The sequence below is a fragment of the Drosophila montana genome, unplaced genomic scaffold (assembly GCF_035044405.1).
Source record: "Drosophila montana isolate Dmon_TW-CO22-7 unplaced genomic scaffold, ASM3504440v1 contig_3200_1, whole genome shotgun sequence".
NCBI classification, from domain to species: Eukaryota; Metazoa; Arthropoda; class Insecta; order Diptera; family Drosophilidae; genus Drosophila; species Drosophila montana.
In genome coordinates, this window is record NW_026998080.1 from 5224279 (window position 1) to 5246910 (window position 22632).

Genomic DNA, 22632 nt, shown 5'->3' on the forward strand with positions numbered 1-22632 from the left:
GAGAATTAAAAATTTGAATAACATATTCTCATATTTTCGATATATATTTCGATTTATTATAAGAGCGAGAAACGTTAAAAGAAAGTCAAATTTAAATGTATAAAAAAACAATTGATTTTATTAAGACTCAAAGTTATTTTCGAACTCAACTTTCCATTGTGTGGAAGTAATTACAGGGTATCCTAGTCGGACACGCTCGCCTGTAGCACTCTTATATGTTAGCTTTCTTCTTATTTTTTTCTTTGCTTTGTGTTTTTTTTGTTTGCTAGTTTTTTATAATTAAGACTCGATGTTATTTTCGAACTCAACTTTCGATTGTTTGGGTTAATACAGGGTATCCTAGACGGACACTCTCGCCTGTAGCACTCTTATATGTTAGCTTTCTTCTTCTTTTTTTTTCTTTTTGTGCTTTTTCTTTGTGTTTTTTTTTGTTTGCTAGTTTTTCGTGCGGCTTTGTGTAGTATTTAAGGCTTTGTGCACACGCGTCGTATGCTTAATATTAAACAGAGCCCTGACGAGCACATCGCCTAAGCGTTTTGTTTGCTCACGACTCCACACTCGCCACTTGCCACTTGCCACACACAACTTGCCACACACAACTTGCCACACCCCACTCGCCACTTGCCACACAACTGTGAGCTGCAGTCTGACATTTGCTTGACTTTATTTTGGTTTTGTTTACCGGCTGGCTGCTGAAAGTGACGATGGAGCAGTCGTTGCCAGGATCCATTTGGAGTGCCATGTGCTGTTGGGCTGCTGGGCTGGGCGGGCACACGCACAAAGCCAATCACCACAAAACACTAAAGTAATGATGCTGAACTATGCAAGTGGCTTTTGTCTGCTTCTTTTCTGGTATCGAAGGCATCAGAATTGGTTGTTGTTGTTGTTGGATTGACCATTGGAATGCTCTATTGTTTTTGTGCTTTGAGCTTAGCCCCAATTCAGTTGCAGATGATTCCAAATCGAATAAAAAGCACAAAAATATAATTGGTTTCACAACTCAGGCAGAGCTTTAGATTAAAGCTACAAATTTGTAAGAAACTCTTAGCATTATTTTTTATATCGCTGATTAATCTATTTGCTCAGACGTCAATAAAACCTAATTCGATACGGTTCTGTTCCTTTTATGAGTTCAACTAGGTTCAACTAGAGTTCAAAAACCTTCAAAAAAATGTATGCTCTAGTCCGACTCAAAGATATCCTGAAGCCAGCCTGTTACAAATATTGTACCTTCTTTTTTTCCATTCTGCCCAACGCTATCGGAAATTCTTTTTTGATTAACTTTGGTGTTTCTAGTGAAATCTTTAAGAAGAGTGGGATATATCAAAACCCAAGATATTCAGAAATAGAGCAGGTCGTAGCCAAGAGGTAGCCAAAAAGTGAAATACTTTGAATCTCTGTAATTCTTCTATATCAAATTAACTGTCTCTAGCTCTAATAACCTCCGAGATACTTTAAAAAAAAAATCAATATGAAAATTGATACTTATAAATGTCGTGAAAATGTATACCTCTTAAAGTTCCTGAGATACTTTCGTTTGTCATTTTAAATGGGTTCAACTTTTATTAAAGTTATGGATAAATAAAAATTATTTAATTTCATATTTTAAATAATTTGTTATACTTTAGGAATATCGTTTTTTGTAAATCGAAAAACGGATTTCAGTTTTCGTTTAATTTCTTATTAAAGTCATGTATAAATAAAAAATATTTAATTTCATATTATTTGGGAATATCGTATTTAGTTCAAAGCCAAAGAAAACGAATTTAGTTTTTCGCCTTAATTTCTTATTAAAGTTATGAATTAATAGAAAATATTTAATTTCATATTTCAAACAATTTGTTATACTTTAGGAATATCGTATTTTGTTCAAAACCAAGTTAGTTTTTTGCTTAATTTCTTATTAAAGTTATGAATTAATAGAAAATATTCAATTGCAATATTTTAAATAATTTGTTATACTTAAGGAATATCGTTTTTTGTTAACGGATTTAGTTTTTCGCTTAATTTCTTATTAAAGTAATGAATAAACAACAAATATTTCACTTTAAATTTTCATCAGTGAAGTTTAGTTTGTTAACTAATTTCCGGCTTGGATGATTGTTTTATAACCAATGAGCAGACTAGTGGCACCCATAAGTATGCTCTGTATTTGGTTTTTGTAGTGCGAACCAAATGCAATTAGCCTTATTAGATTGTGGGCAACATGAGACCGCAACATTGGAAAGTCACAAGGGCAACAAATTGGCGTTCGTTTAATTTAAAAGATTGTTTTGGCTTTGAGGAAAATGTAGAGAATTGCATATGCTAGCAAGTACAGTGTTCACTGGTTGGCGCGTGCCAGAATAATGTCGACATTATCATTAATTAACTAACTGAAGCAGACGTTTTTAATACTTTCGTCAAGACAGTTTTGATAAGCGCACGCGCTCGGAATTAATGAAATGGCAGCGACCTTTTCCCGGTTTCTGTTCTCCATTTCGGAGCAGGAGGAATAGTGTGGGGCGTGTGTTCTGTTCGGCGTCTGCTCTTAGCTGAAATTAATTTATCTTTACATATCCCATTCCATTTGCGTGTTTGAATAAATTTTGCAGCTTTATGGTAGCTTAATGCTTGGCATTCCCATAGATTGTTTGTGGCAGCCAAAGGGATGCTCAATAATTGAAAGGACTTGGCATTTAGCTTCAAATTGAGTTTTGCATTACGTTTATCGACTTGGTTAAATTCTTTGCACATTCTTATACAAATATATTTAAAACTATTTCATTAGAAACCTCTTCGGAGTTTACAACTCATAAGAAAGCTTCTTAGGTACTGGTTTATCATGATTATGTGGATCTCTTTGTGATAGATATAGGCAGTAACTAGTTGTTGCAATATTTAGAGTGCACGACAAAGAGATACCCATTACCCAGTTTTTATTTTCTGAAAGTACACTCAATAAATAAGAGTCTGTCATATACAAAATCAATGTTTATTTTCTAAACGTTATGCAATTTTCAGGGCTTTAAGATTTATATATAAAAAAAAAAACAGTTTCCTTATGAATTTTGAAAGGAGAAGTATTTTATCCAGCTTTTTTAATATCCAAGATACAAACAAAAAATAGAAGCTGTAATATGGTTCTCGTACGGAGTTTCTGCAAGTTGTGCTGCCTCTCATTTCAAGTAAAGCAGTTTTTAATTCTAAGGTATTTCTATCCATCTTATGTGTATGTAACATGGTTTTTTTAATCCAACCAAGTACTATATTATAAAGCTCCTATAGGAACAAGATATTATTATAAATATCATACACTGCAATACATGTGTCTGCAATAGAATTAATGCCCTGAATAGCCAGAGGGAACATTGCTCTGCAACACATATGTATGTCGGCAAGAGAATTAAATCCCTAAAGAGCCTTAGGGAATATTTCTTTACAAGTATTTAACATTTAATACCAGAAGTTCTACTTTCTGTTATTAAAGACATACATATGCACGCGGTACTAAGTCTATGCTTATGATATTCTGTTATTCGTTTAAAAATTGTCGCGCTTAAGTAGGCCAAGAGTCAAAAGCCAAATGCCCGACGCAAACGCAAATTACATGAGCAAAATTGAATCTGCCGCATTTTTCATAAATGACAGCCCACTTTACACATTTAATGAGCTAACGCCTCCGTCCTCGTGTCCGTCCACCTTCCATGTAAGCTGTCATGTAATTTAATACAGCGCCAACTGCCGACACCCAACCAATTAACTGGGGGCTATTGTGCGCAAATGGACCCGTCCGGAGCCGCAGGGAGGAGGAATGTGAGACAAATTACAAAATGAAAATGATATATGTATATCTGCTGATGCTTGGGCGGAGTGCACGCAGGGGCGGAGACGGGATTGGAACCACTGATAAAAGACGGGGCCTGTCACTCAAAGCGTCCATCCAGCGTACAATTTATGCGACGAGAGCCGCCCAAATTCAAACTGTTGCTCTTGATGAGGCGGCACGGACAACAGAAGTGGCGCTCAGTGTTGCCAATTTAGCTATTCTTTTAAAGCTAAATTTGGCTGTTTTACAGAGATCGTCAGCAGTATAATGTTGAAATTTGCCTGCAATTAAGATAGACAATACATATTCTGGCGAAAAATATTACCATTGCCATTTTAGTTTACAGTCACTTTTATTTATGTGGCAACTCTGTGACAAGTATTTGCAACGCTGTTGATCGTCTATTTTAGTTCACAGTCATTTTTATTTATGTGGCAACTCTGTGACAAGTATTTGCAGCGCTGCTGATCGTCTATCGATAGAAAAATGTTACAGTATTGCCATCACTAGCATTTGATTTGCTGAATCTGTTTGCATGTTGGTTTAATGGAGATGTAAGAATATACATATGTAAGCAGAAGCCTGTGGCTGCTTGGAGCGATAATGAAGACTTAAAGTATTACATCAAAAAAGCTGGACTGATCATACAAAAGAATTTTGCACGAACTGCTAATCTGCTTTAAAAGTAGTCTGCTCCTTGCACACCTATTCCTAAATACCAGCTTGCCAATTTCAATTAATGAGTTTTAGTCATTAGATTTAGCCGCTTCTTAAAGTGACAGTCGGCAGATCTGGTCTTGGCACCGGGACTGTGGCCATCAAAGAGATGTCAACAAACTGGAATGAAGAAACCGAAGCGTTTTTTGAGGCTGCTGCCGGAATTATGCAAATTGGCGGCATTTGGGGTCTGTCGCGGCGTTGCTGCAACAAAGATGCTTAAAATAAAAAGCGGCCAAATTGGAATTAATGAGCAAAAGAAAAACATTGACGAGGCAAATTGTCAGCACATAGGCAATTTGAGAGCGAAGCGTTCAAAGGCGCCGACAAGTGGAAAACATTTCTCAGCCAACAGGCAACAGAGGATGTCTAGAGGGTATTGGCACAGCGGGAGGCTCTTGTCACATGCAGGCACCATAAATATCGATCGAATGTGCTTAGTCAAAGACAAAACTTGGCTATTTTCAATTCACACAGGAATACTTTCACATGCAGGCAAATTGACTACATCATTAGCTGCCCAACTTCAAAAGATGTTCCTATTTATTATTATAAAATGTCAAATGTGACATTTAACTTATCCATCAATTTTAGCTTGCTAGCAGGCCCAAACGATTTTATACTTCCATTCTTATACCCTTGCCTGGAATATTATGATTTTGTCATGAGATATGCAAGGGACACTTATCCTAGCATCCGTCTAGTCTCTGAGTTTGAAGGCTATTGCATTTAATCTTTGCATAGTCTAGTCGTATGGCAATGCTGAATGAATCAGATAGCTTCCATAAGTATGATCAAAACTACAAATATTCAAATTCTTATCAAAATCAGCCTGTCAAGGCTTTTCTGTCCAGAAAATTCTACTGTTTTTCAAGATATCCTATCCAAGCTCAGCAAAAGTATGACTCACATGCCTGCAAGGGTATTGAATATGCGTCGTGCCGTAATTTCCTATTTTGGTTTGCTTTCAATCTTTTGCCATCATCAGTTAGGTTGCTTTGTTCGGTCGGTGTGTGCTTTAAATTGTCAGGCGCCAACAACAAAAGCTGTCGTTGGCCGGCTTTGGGCGAGAACACCATTACTCAAGTGCATAAATCAACCGCCAGGATCTTCATTTACATGCGCAAGGACTCGCCCAAGTGCTACGCGATATAAAAACAACAAATAAAAAAGAACAACAAAAAGTGGCAAAAATGGCCACTTTTAGTGCACAATTAGCCTGTGTAAATGACAGTGCCGAGACTTTACGCTGATAAAACAGCAAATGGCGCAAAATTCAAATATAAAACTTGAGCACTTTAAGCGGAGAGAAAAGTCAATTTCAATTCTTAAACATGTCCACATTTATCCAACGTACACCGATTTAAAGGGGAGTTTTTTTAAGCAAAATCTTGAAAGCATTTTAGCTGAAAGCAAATTGAAATTCAATAAAATTTATAAATCTCTTCAAAGGAATGACGAAGGAGGATGAAAGCAATTGTGCTCACAACTTGCGGCTATTGCACGCTGATGACAATAAGTAAAAGTGCTCTAGTCGGGTCTTTCCGACTAGAACATATGCTGTCCCCTGTGCATATTCGAACCTTAATAAAGACATCCACAAATTAATTAAATAAAACAACTGCAAAAGCAGACAAACAGCGCTATGGAACATTTCTTTTAGAATAACTACGTGGTTTTAGTCCTAAACAAGCTATAAAATGAAAGATACTTGATTTGTGTATACAATATAATGGAAGCTATATGTTAAATTGTGTGACTCTAGCTCTTACAACTTAGGAAATTTGCTCAGAAAACAGGCATTTTTATCGATATCCTGGAAACGGGACAAGTTATCGGTTATCGATTATCGATAGGAGGTCCTTAGTTCAAAATGACAAGTCCCTAGCTCTTATCGGTTCTGTGTTCGATGCGGATAACATCGATAACGACTCGGCTATTGGTGCTCATCAAGAATATATATATATATATGCAATAGGAAATGCCTCCTTCTGCCTGTTACGTACTTTTTCACAAAGCCATTTCTATTAGTTTCAGGGTATAACATCTGGATTCTTTTACTTCGAAATCGATAATTATAGATTTTCAGATCGACAGACGAATATGTTTCCATTCCACTCTGCTAAGGCGGCTATGATTGAGGAGTATAGTGCCACTCCCACGACCAATTTAAATAGCATTCTTATGCGGCCAAATAGCTTATGCGAAATGACATCGTTGTGTATTATATAAGTAGTGACACCCGTCGCCGGAAGGGCCCCAAATGCTATCGCAATTTGCTTTAACAGTCGATTTCCGGTGCCGGCATTTTAAAGCATACTTTTGGGGCAACGACAAAAATAATGTTTCAGCGATTATATAAATTATCTATATAATGGCTTTTCCCCCACTCTTGCGTATGGCCTCAATTGCGACTGCCGAATTTTTGCGCAAATATTTTTAAGTCATCAACGATTTCCATGAACAGAATATGAAACAGATTAAGGCCAAAAAGCAGCACAAAGGCCGACAAATTCCATTAGCCGCACAGAGGCAACTGAATGGAACAATATATTTGAGAGATAAATTTGATTTTTAATTAAGCGTACGATTTAAACTGCCTAACGAGATCGAGTCCGAGTGTGTCTGAGAGTTGTTTAGACTTTCAGTTCTAGACGGCAAATCTTAGACCGAAATGTGTGTTAAATGCCAGAGGAGACAAAAGCTAGGTCGTAAATTTGTTACCTTATTATATAGTAATAATAATAATATGAAAAATTAAATAAACTTTAAGTGATCCTCTAATACCCTTTAGTAAACGCTTGTGTACAAGTTTATAATGGAAGCTTGTCTTCTTGACTTTTAAGTTAACTATTTTTTAATAATTTTTATATTATTTTGAGTAGAAACCTTGCATTTGAGACTATTATTATAATAATTTTGCAATAATTTGTACATTTTTAACAATGCAAGTAAGACTGCTCGACTAGCAAATACCCTGCATCTTGCACAGCTGTTGTTTCAGGGTCGAAATAATTCCCTTTCTGTTGGTATTTTTTCACATTCGTGGTCACAGGCTTAGGTTAAGACTTTAGTTTGTTATACATTGCTTTTTAAATCTTGATAAGACAAGTTAGCTATTAGATTCTTACCATTTAAAAGGAGTTTTCGGAACTTTGCAGCCTTGCAGAGGATCTCCTAGCCGGACAACATTTGCATCCGTATGCATAATAGAAAGCTAGAGGAGTATATGAAGCCTTGGAGTTAAAGTACAGGGTATCCTTTAGCCGAGTCCAAAAATTGCAATTGTCTATACACTCCAGTTTGTGCTCGTGCCAGCGTCCTATGAAAATGTTAATAACGATATAAAAACGGAATACATAGCTTTTATCTTTGGTCGTGATTTGTTTATGTTCATTGTTAAATATAAGATTTTATTTGATTTTTCATTGGGAGCAAATTTACGCAATTTACCGAATGCGCCCCCTTTTTTTTTATATGCAAACTCGCGCTTCGAGCAGATTCAATTACGCACAGCAAAACAAATGCGCGGCAACAAATCTTTGCCTGCACCTCCGCAAGGAGAACAGGCAAATACACAAATGCTCAAATATTCACCCGCATGGTAGCCTACCAGGGCGACGCATATTTCACGGAATCCTTAGACACACATACAACACACAACAAGGACAACGAATGTAAAACGCTGCTGAGTCGCGTTATTTATTGCCAAATATTTTGGATGGTTTTGTTTGCTTGGGCTTTTCTCTTTTGCCGGGCAAAGCAAATAAAAATAAAAAAAAAACCGAAAGAATGCCGAACATGCCGAATATTAAATACTCTTCGCAGACAGATGGCAGAGAAATACGAAGACACACTTTTTTGTCGACCATTATTAAATAAATAAATAAAAAAAATAATAACTAAATAAATAAAAAAAAAATAGTTAAATAATTAAATAAATAATTAAATAAATAAATGAATAAATAAATAATTAAATAAATAAATAATTAAGTAAATAAATGAATAAATAAATAAATAAATAAAAAAATAAATAAATAAATAGTTAAATGAATAAATAAATAAATAAATGAATAAATGAATAAATAAATAAATAAATAAATAAAAAAATAAATAAATGAATAAATAAATAAATAAATAAAACAATAAATAATTAAATAAATAAGTAAATAAATAAATAAATAATTAAAAAAAAAAAAATAAAAAAAAATTTAAATAATTTTATACTAAATTTCCACCCGATTGTTCCTATAGAAGCCACATATATATATATATATATATATATATATATATATATATAGCTATGCTAGCAGAATAATTACTATTTATTTATTAATTAATTTATTTATTTATTTATTAATGGTCGACAAGACGAGTGTCTTCCTAATTATTCAATACATTATACATACATTATGAAAATTAAATGCTTAAAGCCTAGTTAGTTAGTGAGAGACTAGTTTATATAGACACAGACGGACGGGGATATCGCTTCAGTTGTTAATGCTGATTAGAAATATATGGATATATTTGCGGGTCAAAATTATAATACTCTCTACAAGGCTGGAGAACTAGAAAACATTTGCAGAGACAAACGACTTAACTGCATTTATTAGGAGACGCGCTAAGCCCCAACGGCGGACAGATAAGGTTTGGGTACTCGACTCGAACCGGCGACCGACAACCGGCGACCGACGACCGGCAACCGGGCTGTTTGCGTTAAGATAAAAGTGGCGGTTGCCTGAAAACATGCGACAGATTTTAAGTGAACTGTTGATAAATTGCATTGATTTATCAAATCTACTCGCCCATGTAAGCATGTGTTGATATCTCTGCGTGTGTGTGAGTGTGTTTGTGTGTGTACACTCGCAATGGGAGTTCATAAATACGTGGCATCCAGATGGTCACCAGATAAGCGAGTAGCGAACCTTTCCCGCCGGCTGCGAGTTGTCATAAATCATAGAAGTTCTTCACTTTTTTTTTTGGGCATGGCGCGATTTAAGCTTGTTATTGATATAGGCTAACAGGTTTATTTGTTGGCCCTAATGGGGCTACCAGCAATAGATGAATGTGGCCACAAAATGTTATTGCACAAAATGATTGTGGAAATGAAATCATAAACCGAAATGGAACCTGATCCAATTATGGAGCTGTTTCAAATTCAATGCCATGCAGTTTGTAAATTTCAATTAGCTAAGTGAAACACAAACAAAATTATATACATGCCCAATACATATGTACATGTTGTGCGTGTGCGTGTGTGTGTGTGTGTGTAGACAGCCTCGGCCATTGTGTTAACAAATTAATTACGAGAACGGCAAACAATGAGACAAAGTTGACATTTTACTTGCCATTTCGCTTGGCGTAGAACTTCATAAAAGGTTCCAGCACCAGGACATAATGTGGAAAACTTTCATTTTGCAACTTTGGCAAATGATTGAAACGGAACAATGCAAAATGGCTTCAAGTGCCACATACAAAGTACATAATTAGCCGGCTTTGTGTTGGGCCAAAATCAAAGGCGGCCACTATTAAAGCGCCTTCATTTATCCACTTTTTCGAGTATATTTACATTTACATAATTATGCAAAGGACTTTACATTTCAATTAGTTGTCGCATTTTGAAATTTAATTTAGCTGCCATTTCAAAAGGTTCCCCCAAAAATTCGACTGCTACGCCTCTAACTAGGATTATGTAAAGTTTCGTAAATGTTTGAGTATTTGAGACCTTAGTCAGGGTAATCAACTCAGCTTACCTTGATTTTATATGTTTTAATTATACGAATTTCAATTGAAATATGCACATTTTCTCAAGAGTTGTCGCTTTAAAGCTTCGGCAGAAACTGAATTGAATACTCGCTCCTCTTTCAAATAAGGTAAAAGTTGAGCGAAGCTCTAGAAAGCAAAATGTACTTTATGTACTCAGCATTAAAGAATACTTAAATTGTAAAAAATATTATTTATAGTATATTTTATTTATTTCTGTCTTTTCACGTTTGTAACAAATATTTATATATATTTCTGTCTTTTCACGTATTTCCTACAAATATTATTATGTTATTAATAATAATAATAACTTATTATCGATAAAGACTAATTATTGAGCCTCATCTTAAGTACTTATGATTAATATATAAAAATATTGAAATACTCTTTTTTTCTTCAAATTTCAATAGAACCTCTATAAAGCGTAAAATCTTGTAGTTTTTTTCTAATTGATATACAAATTTAATTCACGCCTAGAGGTAGAATTATAGAAACGAGAACATTTTTTTATTTGGATAAAGTTTTCATTTTATGACAATTTGATTGTCTTAATGATTGTTAAATATATTGATGTTTTGTTCATCAGTAGTTAAAAAGGAATATTATTTGATTATTATTCGTGTATACTTAGTTTTATTATGCTAAGTCTCCAAATACCTTTGAATTAAATAATTATTATAATATAATTATTATATAATCTGGCTTGGTTTGCCGTAAAATTAATTTAAATTAATATTTGAATGGCATTAATTAAGTGAAATCCGAAATTAAAAAAAAAGAAGAACTTTATCCGGTATTGCGTGGGATTTTAATAGGTGAAACGTGTATTTACTTAATTTTATAACCTTTAATCCTTATTTTGCAAGGAGAGGGTGTTGACACAAGTTTAAAATTGCAGATAGATCTTTGAAAAGTCAGCTTCAGCTCAATTGGTTGGCAAACAGCAAGGTTTCGTACAATCACTTCCACTAATTTTCCACTGCTGAGGGTGAATTTGCTTAAAAAACTGTTTAAGCATGCACTTTGACTAATCAATGATCCCTAATCAATCTGACTGTCAGTCAGTCAGTCAGGACAAACAGTTTTCTAAATATATAGTAAGATCTTTGAAAAGTCAGCTTCGGCTCAATTGGATGGCAAACAGCAAGGTTTCGTACAATCACTTCCACTAATTTTCCACTGCTGAGGGTGAATTTGCTTAAAAAACTGTTTAAGCATGCACTTTGACTAATCAATCTGACTGTCAGTCAGTCAGTCTGGACAAACAGTTTTCTAAATATATACTTAGAATACTCTAAGAGTTTCGTACATGACACTTCTTGTTCCAGAGCATGGGTCTTGGGCACTTTAGACTTGATTTATATTCACTTAAATGGTTTCGATCTGAAATCGATACTGGGCATTAAATAATAATAGCTCTATATCGTTTCTTAATTGGTTGCAACTGTCATAAATTCATTAAAAATCAATTTTAATTATTGAGTGCACAACTTGGCGCTGCAGTTGCTCCCAAATTGCGTTGCCAAAGACAATCATGAAGTTGTACTCGGAAACGTGAAGCTGTTGCCTGTCTGCCAAACTTTGGCTACATTTTGGACGCCGGCAGACCTCGGGCAACACTTTAGCCAGCTGAAGATATTTCCTATAAAACATTGAACGGAACGCTGCCAATTGAGCTGCAACTCAACTTAATTAGCTGTGCGCCATTAACTGGCACGTTGAGGCACAGCCGAGACAGCAGTCGGAAGCAACAAGTCAGGGGAATAACCGCATTCCCTGCTCGTTCCAGGATCTCCCATTAAGGTTTAGCGCCCTCGTAATGAAGACAGCCCTCACTGACTGAAATCTGAGCATGGGCAAATTGCGACAATTGAAATGTGTTGCGTAAATTGTTATGGAAGTGCATACTTAAGGTTTTGCACACATATACGTTGGAAAAGCAAGGAAGAAATTGTGGTTTTGGGATGGTTTGGAAAAAGTCGGCATTACTACCACTAGAATTTCTGTCTAGATTTGGATATAGATTTTAAAAAACTGTGCGAGTTTAATCGAAGTGCAGGGCAAATCATAAATGTGTTATATATCAAGTAGTTCGAATTTAGAAGTAAAAATATTCCTGATAAGAACTTGAGCCTGGTCAATTTCTATCGTCCTGTGCCTGTGTCTTTATGGCCAGAGCTAAACACTTTAAAATTCTAATAAATATTTTTAAAAAATCGTTAATTGTATTACGAAGCAGCTCACTTATTTTATAATCATTTAAACTAAAGCTTAGCACTTCCTCATGTTTTCCTTCGGGTTGCTTCATTCAGAGGGAGGCTCTAAATTTTTTATGGAACAAATTTAAAGCTAAGGATATAAGCTATCGGTAATTTGAAAATTTATGGGTATTACATTTATCGCTAAAGATCGATTTTGAAAGAATATTTTTTAAGTATATCTTGGGAATTATAAGAGCTACAGAGACCAGAATTTTCAGATTTATGTAAACCTTCCATATTACCCACAAATTAAATGTTTCATAAAGGTTGCTCCGTAGTTATTCAAGAAATTTTATTCCATAATGTGAGAAAGAAGTGTGTATGTATATGTACGATTTTTTAAAATTGTATTGCTTATTTAATTGATAATAGCACAAAGTAGAAAGTGTTCCTCAATAATAGGCTTCGTGAGTCAATTTCACACTGCTGCAAACAAAAACCGACTCTGTAGACAACAGATTGTCCATTATGTTATATAACAGGATAGTATAGACAACAGATTAGTAATGATGTTAATTAACAGGATAGTATAGACAACAGATTGTTAATTATGTTAATTTACAGGATAGTGTTAACTCCTGCCTTTACATATATATAGAGGGAAGCTTGGCGCTGGGTTTAGGGTATCTCCTAGTCGTGCAATCTCTAGTATGTACGCACACTTGGACACTTACTTAAACTTTGAGATTTCGCTGCATAAAGTTGACAGCTGGCGACGTGCGTATTTCCCTGCAGTAGGTGTCTTGAGAATTTACCGGCCCCTAGAGACGGAAAACGGTTCCTTTAGTAGGTTTTATTGGCACGTTTTAGATGCAAGGAATAGGGGATAATGGCTAGGTCTTGCGTACCCTGTGGATAGAAGAGGCGCCGAGGAGTAGTCCTCCAGCCATGCCTTGACATTGGGCGAATATGTTGCCTCAACTATTCCATTTTTGTCTTTTCAATTAGAGTATTTTGTGGGGGTACTAATTGCACGCCTGAAAACTTCTTTCTAAGCATTCTACTCTAAAGAGACAGGTGTTTGTTGCACCTTTGAAAAACTTATGATTTGCAATGTGTGCATAAAAGAATTTCTTTCTATTCAAAGCAAACGCTGAGAACTTCTAATAAGTTGTGCATGTTTTTGCCGGCTAATTGCGAGATACTCTCCCCGGGGCTGAGCTTTAAGTTACGGAATTATAGCGCATCCAAGTTTATATCCTTATCACAAGCTGCTGCTCGGGCGAGACACTTCAAGGAGTCCACAGGCGAGGATACTGTCATTACATTTCCAGCCATTAACCGCACAGTGCACACACAGTGCCTCATAAAACGTTACTGACGCCACGACGAACTTGGAAGTGGATTGGGGATCTCGGGTGGAGAGCAGCTCTTGGTTATTGAAATCTGTGCGTGGCTTTTGGCCTGACAGCTCGCTGCCATTTCTTTGTCATAAAAGAACGAATAGTTCGCCATTCGCCATTCGCCACTCGCTTTCCGTTCAGGTTACAATTGCAAATATACTCTGTGAGTTCTCGTGCTTTGTTGTGTTTAAATATTATGAATGCCTGTAAAAGCACACATTTCCCTTTGGGCTTGCGGTTGCTTTCTGTTGGTTTCTCTATTTCTGGTCAATGCTTTAATGCCGCACACACAAAATTTGCATAATGCCAGAGTTTATTTCAAAAGTTATGGCAAAATGTGAAAATAAACAAGTGCGAGTGGTGCAGCCGACATTTCAATTCCTGTTCACAGCATTCTCAAAGCTAAAAGCAAAACAAGTAAATGTGCAAGAGTCGAGCGTGCCCGACTAGAAGATACCCTAAGCGCAGACTTCTTTCCTTAGACCCTTAGCATAGACATGGATCCAAATGAACATATAATAATATATTTGATAGATAATCCGATAGAAGCAAATATATCCGTCTTTCGAGCTTACAATGACAGCAGATTGTATTTTGTATAGTATAATTATTGATAAATAAAGGTTTTTATCCAAAAGGATCTAAAATAGTTTCGTCTGTGTTTTTACATAAAATCTCGTCTTTATTATGCATATTTATTAATTTAAATAATTCAGCTGAAATATTTGTGGTATTTGACATGCTGAACTATCATTAAATCTGCAATTTTTGTAATTAGTATAAACTTTGAAGTTTCTTAAGGCAATAATCCTTAAGGAAAAACAAAAGGTTTCAGACATGTGGCTAAGAATTTTGCATTTATATTTTGTAAATTTCCTTTGATGAATTTTACAAAATGCCATGAACTTATAAATTTTCTAGATTTTCGCATTTTCATCTACCTAAAACAAAGCTTTTATATTGATAAATGCAATTAAAAATGCTCAAACTAAAGGAAAATTAAAATGAAATATATTATATAGTACAATTATTTGGGTTTTGCATTTATTCTGTTTACAGCCAACCGCAGCGATAACAACAACAACAATATTTATGGTATTTATCAAAGAGTTTGCAAAAAATAATTGAATGAATTGGCGTAAAAAACTCGCATTGGGTTAAAAACAAAACGAAAACAAAAAAAATGCAGCAGGAAGCAAAACGTGCGGAAATGAAATTAATAGTTTACGCTTAAACAGTTTTCGTGCATTGTGATAGCATAATTGAATTGATTAAAAAAAAAAAGAAGCAAATCTCTGGCCATGATGACCAGTATACTCAGCGACATGAGCACCATCGCCATGGACATGGAGCTGGGCTCCGGAGAGGAGTCGCCTCTGTCGCCTCTGAATGCAACCCGCGCCCTTTGGGAGCTGGCGATGACAACAACGGCGGAGACGGCGCTCTTTGATGAAAACGGCAGCATTGTGCCCGTCACCGAGATACCCTATGTACCCTATGGCCGGCGACTGGAAACCTACATAGTGCCCATATTGTTCGCCATTATCTTCGTGGTGGGCGTGCTCGGCAATGGGACTCTGATTGTGGTCTTCCTGAGCGTGCGACAGATGCGAAATGTGCCAAACACGTGAGTCCCTACAAGTTTCTCTCTTGGCCTGACTAAATATTTAATATATATATATATTTCGAATTACAAGCAAAACTCTCAGATGCCATGCAAAGTATATTTATAAATGATTCCCCCCTTAGCCAGGTCTCACTTTTTATTTTATTTAAGTATTTTACTATATATATTTATTTTATATCAAAACTAGAACGTAAGGATAAGATTTAAAACCCTTGTAGACATTTTCTTTAAGGTTTTGCCAGATATGTATATGTGTGAATATTTTGCCATACAAAAACTCATTTTTCCACACATTCTTCCTATGGGGCTATAAAATATAGTAATTCCATGTTGACAAGATTTTTCATGCATATGAGTAGGATGGTGAATTTTTTAAATGCCGAGTTTGATTCAGATATTTTTATAACCCAAAAAAAGTTTTTCACACAAGATCTTAATTTATTATTATACCCTGAACCCATTGAAAATGGGTAAACAGGGTATAATGTATTTGTGCAAATGTATGTAACAGGCAGAAGGAAGTATCTCCGACCCCATAAAAAATATATATATTCTTGATCAGCATCAATAGCCGAGTCGATCTGCCCGTCTGTCCGTATGTATGAACTCAAGGATCTCAGAACCTATAAGAGCTAGAGACTTGAAATTTTGGCTGTAGGTCCTCCTGGTGCCCACGCAGATATTCGATAACTTGCCCCGTTCCCAAGTAATCGATATCGAAATCCTGTATTTTGAGCAATTTTGGGAAATAATATGAGCTAGAGTGACCAAACTTGACATGTTGCTTCTAGACTAGTATATATATATATCAAGTATCTTTCATTTTATAGAACCTCTTACTTGTTATATCTAGCTCCTATAGAAACAATCTGTTTAAGATAATTTTCTTATACAGAAAGACCTCACATATGACTGCAAGGGTCTTCGGAGTTCTCAATTGTTAACAATTTTGAGCCACGAGAGGGAAAGCCCAAAAATCGACCTCTCCCACAGTTATACAGCTGGACTCAGATAGACCACGAATGAACTTCTCTGAATATCGGTGCGAACATATTTGGCGTACGCTTCTCATAATAAATTTGGCGGGTATCATATTTTGAGCTGTTATTGGACTGGAATGTAGGGTATTTGTCCAGTCGGGCAATGTAAAAATGTCGTACTGCAATTTGATTAATGGCAAACTTTAATTGAATTGAATTGAATCGTGAATTGTGTGCCAAATTATGCATGCAAGGGGCCAAAGTTAAATGTCACGGGGCTAGCGAACATCTAATTAACCGACAAAAGGGCGTGTGGGCGTGGCAAATACACTCTCAACGTCGACGATGTCTTTTCCTCATGGCTTTAAATTAGTAACAGCCACAAAATTTGCATAATAACTGCGCGACGAGGGCCCGAAATAGATTTTGGCTTATTTGGCTGACTAATTAGCCATGCTTGCTAGCTGTAATATCTTTGCATGTGTGTGTGTGTGTGTGTGTGTGTGTGTGTGGCATAAATTGACTGTCATAAATCAAGTTATTGTTACTGTCAATGGCTGCTGCATGAAATGTCCCTTAGCCGTGGCCCGGAGAACGTCTGCCAACAACTGTGGCCCGGAATACTAATTTAGGCGACTTTTTTTGAAAGATGTTGCCTTCTTAAACGGGCCAAACTTGTGCTTTAAAACGAGCACAATATTGTTAAGTTAGGAAGCTGCTTGTTGCGTATCGAGTTTATTGCTTTCGTGGCAGTAAAAGGCGCGGCAATAAAGTGAATGTCAAACAAGTTGCCAGCATGCAATATTTATTATCTATTTAATACAAAATTTCCGCAAATAACGTCTTCATTATTATAAACGATGAACACGTGTCTCATATTTTTTTTTTCTGAACAAGACAACAGGTCAGCTACAGCTGAGAGCACCTGTCGCAGAGGTACTTATGCGTCTAGATGCTTTATCAGACATCTCCTGCATTCATCTCAGTATCACAATTATGAACAAAAAACAAACAAGCACACACGCACACACACACACATAAACAAATACACACACGCACGGGCACATGCTGCGACTGTGTGGGGCCTAAGGAAGAAAAAGTCCTTAGACCGCACACAGTGGGAAATCGCATTCTTAAATAACTTCGGTGCTTACGGTCCGATTCTTATGAAATTTCCGTGCATAAAGATGACGTCCAAAAGTGTGTGTATCCCAGAGCATCAAGCTTAACATCTAAAAATAGGTTCTTGTTCATATGCGTGGCAACGGGAGATGGTTACTTAAAAATAGCGATATAATCTGAATCTGTGTAGAAATTACGCACCAAATTTGGTGTCTCCTAGTTCTAACAACCTCTGAGATACGATAACAAATCTTATCTGAAAATTAATTATTATCGGTTTTGTGGAAAAGTAGCGAATTATCGATAATTTGATCTATAATCTTTATAGCTATCTGATATCAATTGCATCGAACAGGTAAACTCCTTGGGATGCAGCCTGACTTTAACTTTATGATTTATTTCACAATACTCCGTCAAATCTCCGTCTCATATGTCAAGCTAACTTATGCCTGCACTGAGACCGTTAACAACATCTTATCAACAGCTTGAAAGGGGCCAATTAAAGTATTAAACTAAAAATAAACATGCATGCAGAACAATTAACTGTCCTTCCGAGCACAACTTTGCAGGAGTGTGCTTTAAGAGTGCTTTCGTCGGGAGTAGCCGCCTAGCAGATACTCTAAAGTCAGCGACAAGCTGGCGGAATTGGGGAACTTATCCAAAAAAGTGAAATATGTTTAATCTTTGTATTCTATACGACAATTTAAACGCCAAGTTTTGAGTATTAAGCTCAAATTACCCTCGAGTTGTGCTTAAAAATCGCGAATCAAAATCGATATATCTATATATACACGAGTAACTCGACTCAGCTCGTCATCCTGATCAAGAATATATATATACTCTATGGAGTTAAAGATGCCTTTTAAAACAGCAGCTGCCACAGAAATAAATTTGCACTGAAACATAATACCCTTCATACCCATTTTCAATGGATACAGGGTATACAAATAAATAGCTGTTTATGCTCTTTCAATAATCTGGTTTTCAATTTAAGAGCTTAAGGCTCGCAATCGAATGAAAGCCTGGCGATGAAGTAAATGTCAATGTGAATTACCATTTAATTAATCGAGTTGATGCGTTAAGTAGATATTCACAGTGCGGGACGTGCCGTGTGACGAAAGACTTACCAAAAAAAAAAACAAGTAAGAGGCTCTAGTCGGGAGCTCCCGACTAGGGGATACCCTGAACCCTCTTCTGCCGACAGCCAATAGGTACAAAATGAAAGATACTTGATATATATATACACTAGTCTAGAAGCTACACGTCAAGTTTGGTGGCTCTAGCTCATATTATTTGCCGAAATTGCTCAAAAAACAGGATTTCGATATCGATTTTTATCGATTACTTGGAAACGGGGCAAGTTATCGAATATCGGAAACAAACTCGATCTGCGCGGGGACTAGGTGGACCTACAGCTAAAATTTGAAGTCTCTAGCTCTTATAGGTTCTGAGATCCTTGAGTTCATACATACGGACAGACAAACAGGCGGACGGACAGACAGACAGACGGACATGGCTAGATCGACTCGGCTATTGATGCTGATCAAGAATATATATAGTTTATGGGGTCGGAGATGCTTCCTTCTGCCTGTTACATACATTTGCACAAATACAATATACCCTTTTTACCCATTTTCAATGGGTTCAGGGTATAATAAAAGCCAACACGTGCCCCAAGCGAGCTGCTGACCTGACTTGTGCTGGGCGCACGTCTGCCACATAAAAAGTTGTGTACTTATATTTTGGCAAAGAGCAAAACGGAAATGTCAGCTGATCGCATTAAGCTGAAATTGCATTTCATGGCCAGGACACCGAATCTCAGCCAAAGCCGTGCCTCTCCAGACCAGACGCCAGTTGCCAGATGCTTATCAGGCGTGGCCAAGTAATGTAATTTGTAGTTGCACAAACAAAGTGCCACATGCAGCAGCTGATTTATTGCAGGTTGCGTGGCATAAAAGTGCAATAGCTATATCTGAATTACAGATGCAATTTCCAGCTGGCGCTGATGTCCTTACACATGTCGCCAAAGCAAATTCAACAGAAATATATAATTGCAAAATCAATTACACTTTAATCCAATCAAATCAAATATCTGGCAGGGAAACAAGGCCTCGGAATGATAGAAACATATTATTTGCTAGCTGGCATTTTAAATTTAACTCAATTAAATAACATATATTAAACATATTCAATTTAGTTGAATTTATTTTCTATTTAGAATGCACTCGTCAAAGATCTTGTTATAATTTAAGGATATTGTCTGGATATGATGTACTTTGCATAAAAACAGTCAATTCTTAATCTTTTTTCGATCTATGGGTAGATTTTCCCAGATTATCTGTATATGTATCGATTTAAATGTGAGGTTTGAAAATAATACTTATTATTCCACTTTAGGTGAAAACTTAACATTTAATCTGAAAATTAATATTTCTCAATGAGTTTAAGTCTATCGGATGCAAGACAAAAAAGTATTATTTAGCTTATATTTCGATATCTTTGCAAGAATTTTAGAAATTATTTTCTCTTATGTTATTCATTTTATTAAATAATTTTCCTAATAAAGGGCAACTATTGTCCAAACCGAAAGATAGGATCTTGACTAGATCCTAGGACTATGTAGGACTAGGTTTCGTACGGCTTGGGCCGTTAATCTCCATATAGAAAACTGTTTGTCCTAGATGACTGACTGATTGCTGATCAGCCCAAGACAAAGGAGTTAGAAAGCTTCAATTTTCCTATTTTGTGAACGCTAAGCCGAGATTCAGCAAATTCTATCAGCAAAGGTATTAGATGGCGAAAAACGGATGCATGCAACTTTTTTGGTTACACATTTTAAAAGAACTTTATAATAATTTAAAAAATTCCAAAATTCACGCCGTCTTTTCAACAACTTTTTGAGTGAAAGTTTAGTAGCAAAGAAAGTTTTTTTCGAGATCAAGTTTCAATATGGCATTCCAATCTCTTTAAAGCCCATGTCTATATTTCAAAAAACAGGTTTTTATCTGTTTTTTCTGTGCGGAAGAATACCAAATTATGTTGGGTAGCTCTTAAAAAACAGGACCTCAAATCGATTTCTAAGCGTTAATCTTGAAATGGGGCTATATATCGGAAAGTCTCAAGCTCTTAAAGTCAAACAAAAGCCACACTTTATGCACGAACGGAAAGACAGCCAAACATGTCTAGATCGAATCTGCTTTCAATGCTGAGCAAGAATATATATAATTTATATATATATAATTTATGGTGTTCGGAGATGCCTTCTTCCGCCTGTTACACAACAAATGTGCCCTATTCAGGGTTCAGAGCATAAGAATTGTCAGAGTTATAGGATTTCCAGTAATGGAAGTCCAGTTGGGGGTAAGTTGAAAACGCTGCGAAAAAGATTTCTGTGCCACATGCAAATGTCAAAAGCACTTTTGCCATTTTCTTTTTTGTTGTTTGTTTAATAAAGTGTCATATAAATCAATTTTATCAGCGCGAGCCGACAAAATTGTTTAACATGGGCAATGACAAAGACGCGCAAATTGCCAAAACTCGGGCAACATAAATCAAAGCAAGTAAGAGGCTCTAGTCGGGAGCTCCCGACTAGGGGATACCCTGCACCCTCTTCTTCCGACAGGCGAAAGGTATAAAATGAAAGATACTTGATATACTTATATACTATTCTAGAAGCTACATGTCAAGTTTGCTGACTCTAGCTCATATTATTTACCAAAATTGCCAAAAAAAACAGGATTTCGATATCGATTTTTATCGAATACTTGGAAACGGGGCAAGTTATCGAATATCGCTCTTATGGGTTCTGAGATCCTTGCGTTCATAAACACGGACGGACAGACAGACGAACATGGCTAGATCGACTCGGCTGTTGATGCTGATCAAGAATATGGGGTCGGAGATGCTTCCTTCTGCCTGTTACATACATTTGCACAAATACAATATACCCTGTTTACCCATTTTCAATGGGTTCAGGGTATAAAAAGCGTAACACGTGCGGGCGACCCTCGCCCGGAAAAGCCAGACCAGTTGAAGGATCATTCTGTTTATCTCAAGAAAATATTCATAAAATTGTTACGTGCGGGCTTTCAAAGTTTGTCAAGTGTTTGCTTAGCTAAAGTGAATTATCCTCTGATTTCTCATTCCATGAGCTCCTTCCACACACTTCATCATTTCAGCTACATCCTTTCCTTGGCGCTGGCTGATTTGCTGGTCATATTGACTACCGTGCCGCTGGTCTCTACGGTCTATGCCGTCGAGTATTGGCCCTGGGGCAGTTTTTTGTGCAGCATTTCGGAGTTCATGAAGGATGTCTCCATTGGCGTATCGGTCTTCACACTGACGGCGCTTTCCAGTGATCGCTACTTTGCCATTGTTGACCCGCTGCGCAAATTCCATGCACACGGTAAGAGAAAACACATCATCCATCTCATCCGGGAATCCCTTACTGAAAACCAACATTCCGCAGGTGGTGGACGTCGCGCCACTCGCATGACCCTGGCCATAGCCGTGTCCATTTGGCTCCTGGCCATCATCTGCGGCCTGCCAGCGCTGATTGGCAGCAACTTAAAGGTGGTTGTCTCATATAACAGATTCGGTTGGACTTGCAATTTGATCTCTCTCTATTTTTCAGCCAGTTGGCATCAATCAGGAGAAATCGATTGTCATCTGTTATCCGTACCCGGAATCGTGGGGCGACAACTATGCCAAGCTGATGGTAATGCTGCACTTTCTGGTCTACTATGCCATACCCCTGGTCATAATCGCCGCCTTCTATGTCATGATTGCGCTACACCTGATGTACTCGGCGAGTGTGCCGGGCGAGATGCAGGGCGCTGTCCGACAGGTGAGTAGCATTTGCTCAATCATCATGATTGATGGCTTCTGCTGAAGATTGATGGCGATATTACATTGCGACGACTGCGGTTTTAAATGCTTGACATTAATCTATTGAGTTTTTGATGATTGACAAATGAAGACAATTCTATTTCCAATATATTAAACCTTGATA

The 22632-nt window shown here is 36.6% G+C and overlaps 1 protein-coding gene across 2 annotated transcripts in view; it reads left to right on the top strand.

Moving 5' to 3' along the window:
- The window catches only part of CCHa1-R (CCHamide-1 receptor), a 31259-nt gene that overhangs the window by 4726 nt on the left and 3901 nt on the right, over nt 1-22632 (top strand). For both annotated transcript variants that reach the window (XM_064686344.1, XM_064686345.1), the window contains exons 2-5: nt 14952-15519; nt 21800-22026; nt 22090-22193; nt 22255-22467. In XM_064686344.1, the coding sequence (XP_064542414.1) occupies nt 15194-15519; nt 21800-22026; nt 22090-22193; nt 22255-22467 (870 nt within the window). In that variant the 5' untranslated portion in view covers nt 14952-15193. The remainder of the gene's footprint in view (nt 1-14951; nt 15520-21799; nt 22027-22089; nt 22194-22254; nt 22468-22632) is intronic.